Raw genomic sequence first — 14063 nt, forward strand, 5'->3', positions numbered from 1 at the left:
ATAGAAATTTAATTAGTCCAATTATGTAATGTAATCATTCAATCTTAAGTGATATTACGTAAACTGAATAAACCTTGATTATAAAAGTTTGAAGAAGCATAACTTAACTAAGTAATGGTTAAAATCTTAACAGGTTGACTATCATAATAGTCTCCAGTGACTGCGCTTATCATGACATCCTGATGATCACTGGCGATCAACGTTAAAGTAGTTAAAATAAGATGAATATCATTGACTAAAATAATTTTTAATAATGTAAATAATTGAGTAACATTGTTACTCAAATAAAAGTTGTATTATGTTACTATATTGTAGCTCTTAGGACAGGGCATATATACATAAACTCATGTACGGTGATCGTCGGTTACTTTTGAAGATGAATCACATTTTATCAGGATCACGTGGTTTCCCCTGCTATAAGTCGACAACGCTAGAGTGGTGCAATGTGTTCAGTTGTAGTTCGCCTTTCGTGGTGAGTCTTTTTGTTATCTGGTGATATCCTCATTCTTCTTTCCACGTCTAGGATCAATTTATAACATTGCGTTTTTATCGAGCCGATAAGGATTTTTATCGGCAAGAAAAATGCCTTTCCGTTGTAAATTGCGTTTGATTAGCAGAGTCTGCTTGGCCTTTAAAAATTCGTGCACCGAGAAAAGCAATTCGCATTTCGCTGCTAGCATAACCAACAGGAACTTCTCTATCAGTGGCACGGTCAACATGAGGTGAGTCGTAACATCTAATTAGAACTTTAATCGAATTTTTAATCTGGTAATACTCTAAAATAGTTTCTTTTATTCTTTTTTTTTTATTTTGTTGTATAAAATAATTACACTTTGAGCAATACTCTGAAGTGATGGAATTTGGTGCGACATTTTTTATTGACCTATGCTTTACATGTTTTTCTGTTTACTCTTTTAGACGCGTCTAGTTTTAAGCGAATTGATTCGCCCATTCAAAAATGGCTCGCGGTGTTAATAGACACTGTTACGTATTTGCTTCGAGATAATATGGTTTACTTTGGTTCGATGACTTGTTTAATAGGGACAAGCTTACCAAAATATAAAAGACGAATTTATATACAATTGATATGTTTTAAGTGTTTTGGATACTATTTAGATAATAATAATAATAATAATAATAATAATAATAATAATAATAATAATAATAATAATAATAATAATATATATATATATATATTATTATTATAAATATATATATATATATATATATATATATATATATATATATATATATATATATATATATATATATATATATATATATATATATATATATATATATATATATATATATATATATATATATATATATATTTATATCACATATATTTATCATGTTTTCTTCTAAATAGTAAAGAAAAGTTCACGAGGATGATTTCACTAGACGCATTTTTATGTTTCAATAAACATGTTAGTATCGATTTCTAAATCACTAGGGCCGTTTACCGGTTAATCGTGTAGAGTCAATTCATTGAGGAACACGATAGTTTATTTGATTCAAACACCTGAATTCGATTAGGTATATAATTATGTCATCGGCACTGAACAGATCTGAATTTATACACTCACGAGGCGCTTTCCACGCTGAACTTAGTTGCGTGTAATATACACATGTCAAGGAGGGATTCGATACGTTTGCGTAAATCGACATCATTTTAACATACTGCTAAACTACTTATATCGCAGAGATCTCGGAAAGGAATCTCGCGAGATAGTATAGGAGCTAGGATACTGCTCTCTATCGCTCACCATCACGTCATGCTATAATTTTGTTTGTATATGACACTTTTGGTCAATACGCGTGCTTAACTTTAAGATTCTATTGAATTTGTGAAAAACAACCAATCAGGCCCGCATTCCTTCCAGACGACTTCTTTCCATCCTCGTATTGTATATGAAACACCAGTGATCCACGCGGGACATTTTGTTCGAGTCGTATGATATTTTGGTTATAGAAAGAAACTAGATTATGAAGTACTTCCTGATATCATCTGTCGGTACACAATTATAACGTCTGTTTGCACCCCGTCGGTATATGCATATCACATATTCTTGAAATTTGCTCGACTCTACGTTGCATTGTGAACAATAATGCCAGAGTATGCAGTTATTTGCTGCGATTGCAATAAAAGAAAGTGAAAAATGTTCTGTTTTAAAATACAATTGAAAGTGAGCTTATAATATATGGAATTATACAATAATTAATTCTACTACGTTTTTTGAGTTATTTCTCGCCTAGTCGTGTTTTCTAGCGTTAAAAAATTCGTAATTAATACATATTTTATTACAATTTTATGTTAAAATCTTTTTTAAATACGGGAGCGATATTTGCTGGAATTGTTTACTGGAAATAAAATGAGATATTGTTCGTTTTTAACTATCTGCTGGAAATAAAATGAGATGTTGTTCGTTTCTAACTATCTGCTGGAAATAAAATGAGATGTTGTTCGTTTTTAATTAATGTTGAACGAATTTAAGATTCACATTCAGAGATTGATTAATTTGTTATCGTCTTATCGTCTTATCATAGTTTATTGATAACATTTTTGTTGAACAAATATTTATCAATAACTTTTACGCATAAATTTGGTCGAGTTGCATTCAAAAGAAATGTTTGATTGAGAGCTGTATTTACCTCATTGGAGGATTACCTCTTCAAATCATCCGACAATCCATCAGTCTCGATTTTCGTTGTTCAGCTTTCCAAGATCGACACAAAAATTGTGCTGTTTATATGTTATAAAATATTACTTCAATATCATTGTTTTTCATTATGAGATCAAACAAAAACATTTCCACACTTAGAAGGTTTCTAAAGTAAGAGAAGGTAATGGCATTTGTCCTAGAGAAATTGATAAATTAGTTAATTTTATGGATATGAATTACTTCTATTTATTAGAAGTTAAGTTTAATCGTTCAGATAAGTTTATTACTTAGATAGGTTTATTTGGATATTTGCCTTTTTGGCTAATTATTAAACGTACATTTATCACGCATATAGATTGATTATTAATTATTGGATTTATTATTTTCATTGATTAGACAGATTTAAACAGTTTGATTAAATAGGATTACATTAGTGGATATTATTTGAATCATAAATAAATCCATTATTATACATATATTTATTCTTCCTCTTCCGTAGGTTTGTGCAATTCACCGGCAAAGATGGCGGACCTCAGCATTTGGGGGTGCAACTTGTCCAAGGGGGTGACATAATCGCCGTTTCCGCTGTGGACTCGCGAATTCCTAACACAATGAAAAAATTTTTGGAAGGTGGCGACGACATGTTGAAAAAAGCCAAAAGGTAGGTATGGAACGATTCAAAATAATCAAGAGGCCATAATAATACGAGCTATCACGCTGTACAAATGATGTAAGCATATTGAAAAGAAAAAAAACAGAGATATTATGTTGAGGGGCACGCGATAATTTACAGATAAACAGGTCGCAGCTGATTTAGAAGAAGGTTATGATGAATCTTGGGTAGGATAACTGAACTTTTTGTATGTATGTTACATGAAGATTAATTAAAAATTTCTAAGACATTGTAAAAAAGAGAGAAAACGTACGGTTATTAGTTAAAAAATATTTGAAATAATTTCCAGAACATCCAGAATTATGTCAAAAGTTGTTGAAAAATTACGAGATATAAAGAAAGAAAAGAAGGATATATACTCGCATATACTTCAATATGTACTTCAATAACCACATTTGACAATGAGATTCTTATTACGATATTCCGTTCCATTTCATAGATGATCATTTTGTTCCCAGGGAAGACGAAGTGAACCTGTTGACCATGGTAGAAAGGTTTGTGCCATTGAAAGAATTCAGTGTGAAAAAGATTCTTTGCGCATCATTTAAGCCCCTCTACATTAAGCTTCTGTAAGATACCATTAATCCATAGTGTCTGTCTTTTTCTCTGCGTTTGTGTAAACAATTCCCCATTGTTCGTACTTGTATATAATTCACATATCATACTTATTTATTCTTTACCTATATTTTACAAATGTAACTATATTCTACACATCATATTTCAGAAATATATTTACACGTAGATTACAATTTTGTATTCTACAGATGAATATGTTTGAAAATTTTGAATACATTCTGTATTCTGTCTTCAGAGAAATCAATTTTTATTACTTTAGAAATAAATGCCTTATTTTTTAAATATATACGTAGAACGTACACTTTTTTAAATACTTATATATGTCAAATTTAATGGTTTCAACATGTAGATGGAATACTTCTTTTAATACATACGGATGTTTCCGCTAACTGTGGACAGCCTTTTAAATCCTGATGTATTGCAGATATGAAACATTTTTTACATGTGGATTGCATAGTATAAGGAGGATATATTTTTGATAAACAGCAAAAAGACTAACCCAAATCCAATAATACATCGATGATATTCGCTTTTAATTGAGTTATAACGGACACTCTTTGCAGCCTCGAGTATACACTCATGCACGTTTAATGGGGCCTTTTAAGCTCGCCTAACTCTCGTTTATAAACATACATAAACGGCTGGTGGTCGGCAACTAAACCGACACATATGCTACCACAGACGTATATCTATAGACAGAAATACACTGTAGTAGTATTGGTAGTTTTTGGCGAATGTTTTAAAAGATAAGCGAATTCACTCACTCCATATATGTATAGGAAGAAGTTATTGAAAATATCGATTTCTACAATGTATCCAAAAATCATTAAAATCGGACGATAGGCAGTGTTTCTATAGTCTCGCGTAGTTTTCTTGTAGGAGGATGCATAGAGAACATATGGAGGTTGTTTCTTTAAACTGAAGTGTATATCTCCGTTTTTACATATATATGGATTCCTCGGAACGTACCTCGTCAAAAAGTTTTAAGATACAATATTACAAAAATTAACAATCCGCGAGATATTTTAAATTAAAATTCTTCGTCCACTGTTATCGGCAAGATATAACGAACGTTGAAGATCAGTTCCCCGAAATTTTTACAGCTGTGCTGAATATGCAGTATTGAATAGTATATAATTTTGTAATCTGTTGTATAGTTTTTATTACTTTTTAAAATTTTCATAAAGTTCTGTAATTTTTTCAATTGTCATGTAATTCCGTACAACATGTATGTACATATGCATGTAGATATGATTCATTATCAGTACCTACATTTCACCGAATTACATCGCTGATTTTTATTGTAAAATGTTGCTCTATTTTCATCGATAAACTGTATCATCATAAACATCTATAAATAAACTTCAAACAATACTACAAAATTTAGATAAACTGAAATTTGGATTTTCGGCGATATAATTAAACTTCTGTTATTATCGTCAATTCTGCATATAAATGAAGTCGCTGCTAGGCATGTATGACTGTAAAAATTGTAAAACTTCGAATAGTTTGTGATCTTCTGTGATTATCCGTGATTTTACGTGGTTATACTATGCCTGTGTCGCTTTAGTTTTTCTTTTATTAAGCAAAATTAATATCTACGAGGTCGCGGAGTCTGAAAATTAGGATCGTTTTTTCAAGGACATATTAGTTGATGTGTGACGTCTTTGTCACGTAAAATAACACACAAAAAAAAAAAAAACAGAAAAAATAAAAAAGAAACTTTATTTTTTTTCTAACACAGTTCATAATTTTTACTTCCGAGCTTTAGGCGTGACTTTTCAAGACTGACTCTTACAACTCGACTTCCGATCAGATTCGGTTATTTGCCTTTTGTCACCCCTCAATATTCCCACTATCCTTGAGTTTGTTAGGCGTTCGCGATCGCTGCCATGCACGCCTTCTCCTCGAATATTCGGCGGAAGGACCGTTGGGATATTGATGGCTCATTAGGCACCTGGGCGATATACATTGTCGCCGAATGCCGCCACATCTTTATCTCCGATTTTAAAGTGAGCCGCTCGTGACAGCGGCCTGATCTCTGATGTGGATTGATGTTACATCTTCATGGATCTTAATCTTTCACAAAATTTGTTATTCTTAAACTATTGTATAGTTTATTCTGTATGCATTTGAATTGTGAAATTCAATGAAATGGAATTCAATGAAAAAGAAAGACTGATTACCCTCCGATGTCGATGATTTTTGGGGATATGTTGTAAAACTCAATTTTCTCCTATAACTGGCGATCTCGCTTAACCTCCGAGATATTCGCAAAAAAATTGCCGGTACCTAGCACATTCAATTCTGTTTATAGTTTTTGTGCGTCTGTGGTACCTAGGCTAAACCTATATAAACCATAAACAAAAGATAAGAATTACGTTCGGGTTACGTGTTATTTTGTCTGGCGGCTGGTAATCAATACCGGTACGTCGCTGCCATAGCCACAAAACTATCGGTAGGGTTCACTGTAATGGTACCGAGAGGTTTTTGCGAATAGCTCGAGAGATATGAGATGAGACCGCCGGTAATATGCATAAAAAGGGTTGTTCAGAACGTTGATTTCTACAACATAGCCAAATATATATTTAAATCGGCGAGGATGTAACACATTAATATGTTCACCAATCGATGAATTGTTGGAAAATAATTATGCGCTCTGTGAAGTAACAAGGTATATTTCGTTCTGAATAATTAAGGACGATAACAGTATATTGTGCGAACGCTGCTAATCTTCTCCTATAATTAGCGAGGATCAATCTTCATTTGTTTATATTCCACATTCGTCTTATTGCATTGCTGAGCTTGCCCATTGTCCCTTTCTATTACAAGGCAGACGACACAAGAAGGCGCTATCTTACTGACTGATCGATCTTGCAACACTTGATATTATAGACAACAGCATGTGGAGATTCAACTTGCATGTGGAGATTCAACTTGCATGTGACGATAGTTGTTACGCTAAAGCTGCGTAACGGTTGCATACAACCATTGCGTACCATCGTTGCATGCGTATCCATATTCCGTATTCCGTATAGAAACTGAGGATTCGACTTGTCGCGAGAAATAGGGTCTCAGTTCCGCCCGTGATTACAGTGAGTTCACCTCTTGTGCTAGTAGCGCATTCCTAAATTTTTGTTTTACACCAATCAGAGATAATTTTTTTTTACATACCTTTTCTATCTTAATTTTCAATATTAAAAGCTAAAAAAATACACAGTATACAGAAATATAGCTGAACTAATAGAATAACAAAAAACGTTTCAATCATATTGAACTATAAATTAATAAAGTTGAGATATGTCCGCGAGATATGACTAGCTGGTCGCGTGTTGGGGAGCCCGGCGGTGGCGGTGGCAGCGGCGGCGGCTCGCCCATAGATCGACGCGATAAGCGCAAAGAATTGATCCCGCTCATATCGAAGATCGTCGAAAACTATTAAGTGACACTAAAAAGGTCATAAATTTGTGCTACCTAAAGCGAGGTTTAATTTTATTTCCTATACATATTACGAACATATAACTTCACTTTCTTCGATTCATTCTTCGACTTTACTTTCCGAGATACTATTTCTCGATGTGGGTTATCTTGATGTGGGTTAGGTTTGGGGTAGGTTCGGATTATGTTTACTTATGGATATGACCATATCTATAATAATAAATGTGTTTGTGCCACCATATGTTCATATGTCTTATATTTCAACTTGTAAGTAAAGAGGGATAAGAAAGAACTTATCAACTTGCTAGTGTCACGTAAAATCGATACTTGGGTTGTAAGAGAAAAGAAAGCTGAGTCGTAACTCAACTATTAATTTTCTTTTATCGAATTTTATTATAATTTTGGCACTGAACCGGAGAAAAGGGGTTGTACAAGAACAGCGACTAGAACAAGAACAAGAACTGTCCGAGCTGAGTGAAGTCTCGGCTTATATATACCCTGGCTTGGGGATGTTGAGGGGTTCGATGTGGGTTCCAAAGGAGTCCGAAAGTTGGGGGTCGAGGCCTTATCTCTGATGGGGACTAAGGTGCGTCGCAGCTTTGGCGTCCGACAGTCGGGAGTCGATGTCTTTTCTCTGATGGGGACTAAGATGCGTCGCAGCCCCTTGGTGTCCGAAAGTCGGTGGTCGAGATATTATCTCTGATGGGGTTGAGAAGTAATTGATGTCACACTAGCTTAGCCATGCGAGAGCCACGAACACATACATATAATATCAGCTTTTCGCAGATGAATTTTTACGAATGTAATGCCTGTATATTTTTTATAATAACAGTCAGGATATTCTTCGTTATTATTCTTCGCAATAAAAGATATTAAAGTATAAAAAAAATTCGATCGTAAAACAAACACAATAACCATCAATAACAACCATCGGAGCGCGAACATGGGAATGCATGCAACTAAGGTGTCAGTTGTACAAAAAAGGGAACTCCATCAAAAGTACTCCATTCAGTAGCCACTACGTAATGCTAATACCAACAGACAAATAAACAAACAGGCAAAAATTACCAAAATTATTTTCTTTTTGAGCCTCTTTTATTTTATTTTATTTTATTTTATCCTTTTCTTTTCTTTTCTTTTTTATTCAATGTACGGACAGGGATCATACCCCCAACAACATGTTTGAAAATCAATTGAAATCAAGGAAGTATTGAAATATATCATGTCTTGTCTTATCTTTTCTTACTTTTTTTATTGTGCACCTTTTTTTCTATTCTTATAATTTGTTAGTGTTACAAAAAATACATAGTCGAAATAGTAATTGCGCAATGACTAATTACGTATCTGTATTGATATAATTCAGTCATTGACAAGTCAGTCTTTACAACCGAAACTATGTACATGATTAAATAATTTCTATATCCGTAGATGTGCAGGTAGACGATGAGGTTACTTAAGCTAATCTGAGAAATTATTCTTAATCTATTTCGAAATTAAAGTAAATGCCGTTTACTTTAGCACTTGTAAGTTTAGTTGCACGAAATTTCATTTAGAAATAGTAATAAATATCAACAACCGAGGGCATTTCTCCTTTAAATTTTTTTATGAAAACGAAAGGAGAAAAACTAGAAATAAATGATAAATTTGATCATAATTTGATAGAAAGGTAATCTAATTAGAATATAGCCCAATTCTGTCATCAGAAAATGATTCCCAAACGTATCTCCATGCTGAACATTAGTTTAACTATTGCAGAATAGTGGCAGAAGGACGCAGCGTGATACCAGAAACGGATGTGACTTTCTTGGCACCAGTTACAAAGATGGACAAGTTGGCGTGCGTTGGTCTAAATTATAGTGGCCATTGCGAAGAACAGGGAGTATCGCCCCCGGAATCCCCTGTAATTTTCAGCAAATTCCCTAGCAATATCATTGGACCGCGTGATAACATCATGCTTCCGTCGATTTCGGAGGTAGGTTCAGGAACGACGAAGAAAACGCATTACCGAATCTACATTATTCTTGCGTAGCCGTGATTGTTTCTATATTTATAATAGTCCAGATGATCGGGTAATAAAATTAAACTTTCGAACTAATTATAGAATAATTCACGTGGGAAAAGAAAATATCGGTTTATCGATAAATCATAAAAGATTTTTACTTACTTTATTTTACCTACCTTATCAATCGAATTACTTGATGCACAAGAATAGTTACTACATTCCTGAGGAAGTATATAATTTAAATATTGGTCTGCATTACAATATACAGAGTGGTTGGTAACTGGTGGTACAAGCTGAAAGGGGATGATTCTACGCGAAAAAAGAAGTCGATAATATAGAATAAAAAAATTTTTTTTTAATTTTCTTTTTCTTTTTTTTTTAATTTTTCCATCGAGACAACGATCTACAGTGAGATCCGTTATAACGAGACGTGATAAAGTGCACGCGTACCGAGCGAAAATTCAAAGTCGATTTTCTCGAAAACAAAACCTCAAATGAAAAATTTTTATTCTATATTTTCAACTTCTTTTTTCGCGTAGAATCACCCCCTTTCCGCTTGTACCACCAGTTACCAACCACCCTGTATATGAGATAGTAATGGATAAAATTGATTTTTGAATATTTCGAATGTAGAACGACGAAATGATCGATAGAAGCACTGTTGGTGATTGTATAATGAGCGAACAATTAGAAAACTATCAAGTCCATGCAGAAATGATACTGATTCTTATCTAATCACAACGGTTTACCTAACAACCATCTGATGCTGTTATGTAAAATACTAAACACAATGTTGTCCCATATTTATTTATTATTATTGGTGGTGATTATTTTGATAGAAAGTTGACTGGGAGGCCGAGCTGGTGATAGTAATCGGCAAAAAGTGCAAGGCATTGAACAAAGACGAGGGAGAAGAATGTATTTTTGGTTATACGATAGCGCAGGATATCACAGCGCGAGATTGGCAAAAATCAAAGAGAAATGGCGGTCAGTTTTTACTTGGTAAAGCTATGGACACATTCTGCCCCATGGGACCAGCTATTGTTACCAAAGAAGCCATTTGTGACATTAACAATCTTTCAGTCAAGACGTGGGTGAATGGTGATATCAAGCAAGACGGAAACACAAGCGAGTTGATCTTTAAACCACACGAAATCGTCGCATATATTTCACAGTATGTACTAGTCAAGAACATTAATATATCTGTATTATCTTGTGTAATACGCTAATTTTGCTATTCAAAATTTGTTGTCTTGATTGTTCCATCGAATACTTGTGTTTCCTTCAAGGATCTTATTACGTAATCGTGTGTTTCAGGTTTATGACGTTATTACCAGGAGACGTGATTCTAACAGGCACGCCAGCCGGCGTGGGATTTGCCCGCAAACCACCTGAATATTTACAGGTAGCTTGTTTATCAATCGATGATCCTTTTTACGATATCAAGCATTCAAGTATGGGTATATTTGAATAAATGTTTCCCTCGTACGTAGTAAAAGTAAGAAAGCGAAAATATACTCGTAATATGGAATTGAGTCGTAAATAAACAATTCCCGCATCTCAAGTTCTTAACTAGGATCTTAATATTGCTCGTCGACGACAGCCATACTGAAACGATTAACTTTACGTTTATACGATATTTATACACTTTTTATTGAATATGCTTTTAGCGCGGGGACGTCCTAGAAACAGAAATAGAGGGCCTAGGTCGTCTGAGAAACAAGGTTCTCTGATCTGGCGGCGAGTGGAACATGCTCGTGGGAACCGTACGGAAGAACGATTCATCTGAAGAATGACCAAGCGTACATTACAGGAGTGCGGAACTGATGTCACAGAGCCATGGGCAAATCGCGATTTCATTCTGAACTGATTTAACGCGCGGTAACACAAGGAAGGGACGATATAATATGAAACTGATGTCAGTTTACAAAAATAGTAATAATAATTGAAAGAGAGAAAAGTTGGATATATCGCAATTTTCTCTAAAAAAAGCCTAAGCCCAGCCGTACGCATTCAAATGTCTCAATAACAGTATACTTTTCACCGTGCATCATATTTACATACTTTACAGATTTGTACAAGTAGAGCGAGATTGTCTGTAAAAATATAAACTCGTATGATTGATTTTTTATCGATCGATTGTTTTTTATTGACCTTTATGAATTTGTATAAAAATATTTTCTGACAAATTCGTCCGATGATGATTCTCGTGGACTGCTTCTTGTTTCCTCCGGACTGTTTGATGTCACGTCCCGCGCCCCGCGCGATCCGTAGTGCGAAAGTAAAATTGATAATTTCTGTCAAATCAAGGTAATTTAAAACGTTTATTTGAAGCCGTGTTTACAGTATTTGAAGTGAAAGACAGTTAAAGCCGCTAAAAGCTATATCTTGCGAAAACTTATCTAACCATGTTTTTACATTTAGCTAATTATGTTTTTATAACGATATTAAGACAATTTAAATTGTAAACAAAATCGGCAGTTGAACAAACGTTGGGGATCTTCCCAAACATTTTCAAAAGCAAGACCCCGATGTTTTTTCATCTCCGACAGATATAAATAAATGAAGCGACTCAGAGAAGTCAGTAACAATAATTACCGTTTGTCTATCGAGTAACTATAATTACCGTTCGTCTATCAAGTATACAATAATAATTACCGTTCGTCTATCGAGTAATAATTATTATCGTTCGTCTATCGAAGAGTTAGTCATTATTTTGTCAACCGAAGAATCATCATTTTTTCAATCGAAGAATTACCATTTTGTCAATCGAAGAATTTTATATCCGCCAGTCTGCCAGTCAATTGTCAATATCGAAATCGAGTAAGATTTGAATAAATCATTACATATTGTAAATTTACTTTCGAACAGCTTTAATCCTTTCCCGTGCCAGTATTCCCGCACATAGCAGGTTAGCTGAAAGTGGAGCTTATTGCCAGTTGCATTAAACGTTAGTTAACGCTACTTTCTCGTCGACAACTAAATAGAACGTAAAATTTGATACGAGGTTTTCATTGGAAAATCAATTGTAAAATTCTGCATTACTTATTTCTTAATCGAAAGTTTCCACAATAGTCAGAGTAGAAACTTGGTATTTTACATTTTGTCACATGTTCTGAAATATATACCAATCGTTTAAATTAGTACATATATATGTCAGAGGACATCCGACCTTTTCTTTGCAATCCTTGGGAAAACCTCAATACTTTAGTCTAGATACTTATCATAAGCCGTACTTAAGTAATTGTTTGCAATTCAATTCGATTATGTTTGCCCGAGATTTGTGACAATGAGCTTGGACTTGACCAGTCGCTAAACGTAGCCGCGGTCACGGGATGAACGTTTTACCTAACAAAGGTATGGAGTAATTCTATAGCTCTCCTTAAGGGGTATTCTGATCTAGAAATTTGAAAAAATCGAAAATTTTTTTTTTCATATTTCCAAAATTTAGACATTCAAGAATATGCCCTTAAAAGGATTTTTCAAAATTTCAATTATTTTATGTGTTACAGCCATTTTTGTGATGCGGCATCTGCTCCGGTCTGACCGGAACAAATGAATAGTAGACGGTAGACGTACGCGTTTTTCTCGAAACTACTTTTTTCGAGTTGGCGTGCACGATATCTCAAGTTCTAATGAACCGATTTATTTTAAATTTGGTCTGAATATTTCTTATATACTCCTCTATCGTCCGGATCACGCTCAGCTCAAAATCTTTAATATTACTATTTTTTATACGTTCGGAATTGTCAAAAGACGTGCGAAATAAGAAATTTTTTTTCAAACGGCCGTCATTTTGTGAAAAAATGTTGTATTGACTTTTCCAAGTTATCGTTCAGACGATAGCAGCATCCCTACTAATTAAGAATCCGTTCGCATTTTTTGTCATCATTATATCATTTATATCATGCACGCCACGACACTCCATTTTTTTGGCAGCACCCACTTTGCCATAACTTTTTAAATATTGAGTTTTTTTCAGTGAATTTTTTACGTAATCTCGAAATATCAATAAACAAATGCTAAAAAGAAGGATAGCAAAAACATTTTTTGTTTCGCTTGTACAGAGCTTCAAAAATCGCCCGAAATTCATGCCTCTAGACCAGAATACCTCCTTAAAAGAAATAGTTGTAGCGGCACGCGACAAGAAACCCTCCAACGGTTTCTGTCCCGTGGCTTACTACACAAAGACCCCATTCTTCGGACAAGATGATTGCCAGATGTCGATACATCTTCACAGTATATTTCCAGCTAGCCTAAGAACCCGTTATAAATTTTAGGATTTATTTAGCTAAGGTTCTTCAAACTGACATATAGTCTTAGTCTTAGCAGCCCCTAAATCTATCACCTACTACGGGAAAATACGGGAAATCGTATTTTTATTTAGCTCTCGAGAATCTACACATAATTCTATCTGAGCAGTCTTTCTTCTTCACGATAACGTAGGGCTCGCGAATGGTGAATTACTAGACCTTATGATCTTTGCTTTAATTAAATCGCTTATTTTCTCACGTACTATTCTTCGCTCTTCCTCGCTAAGTCTATAAGGACTTCCTTGTACGGTGATGTTAGGATCAATTAATCGTATTTTTAACTGGCCTGTATTTACGCGAGTATGTAGGAAAACCGTAACGAATGAATCTTTGGATTTTTTCGAGAAGAGAAATTAACCGACTTTTATCATTACCATGTACATCAGTGTCGACTT

General features: G+C 34.3%; 1 protein-coding gene across 2 annotated transcripts; it reads left to right on the forward strand.

Annotated features, from left to right (window-relative positions):
• The first annotated feature begins 391 nt into the window (after positions 1–391).
• Positions 392–11490, forward strand: LOC126870254 (fumarylacetoacetate hydrolase domain-containing protein 2A). Of its 2 annotated transcripts, XM_050627789.1 has the most exons (7): positions 392–722; positions 3166–3327; positions 3798–3833; positions 9109–9325; positions 10195–10529; positions 10673–10760; positions 11026–11490. In XM_050627789.1, exons 1-7 carry the CDS (start codon positions 583–585, stop codon positions 11086–11088), a joined length of 1041 nt encoding a protein of 346 aa, XP_050483746.1. In that variant the 5' UTR covers positions 392–582; the 3' UTR covers positions 11089–11490. The 2 variants fall into 2 exon arrangements, with proteins under 2 accessions (XP_050483746.1, XP_050483747.1); XM_050627790.1 differs by lacking the exon at positions 3798–3833 and having other exon boundaries at positions 395–722.
• Positions 11491–14063: the final 2573 nt, after the last annotated feature.

Source organism: Bombus huntii, chromosome 10 (genome assembly GCF_024542735.1).
Source record: "Bombus huntii isolate Logan2020A chromosome 10, iyBomHunt1.1, whole genome shotgun sequence".
Lineage (NCBI taxonomy): Eukaryota > Metazoa > Arthropoda > Insecta > Hymenoptera > Apidae > Bombus > Bombus huntii.

Coding starts and splice junctions, on each gene's coding strand:
- LOC126870254 (XM_050627789.1), top strand. CDS start 583: ATGCCTTTCCGTTGTAAATTGCGTTTGATTAGCAGAGTCTGCTTGGCC. Junction 3,834..9,108: donor CTGTTGACCATGGTAGAAAG/GTTTGTGCCATT, acceptor TAACTATTGCAG/AATAGTGGCAGAAGGACGCA. Junction 10,761..11,025: donor AACCACCTGAATATTTACAG/GTAGCTTGTTTA, acceptor ATATGCTTTTAG/CGCGGGGACGTCCTAGAAAC.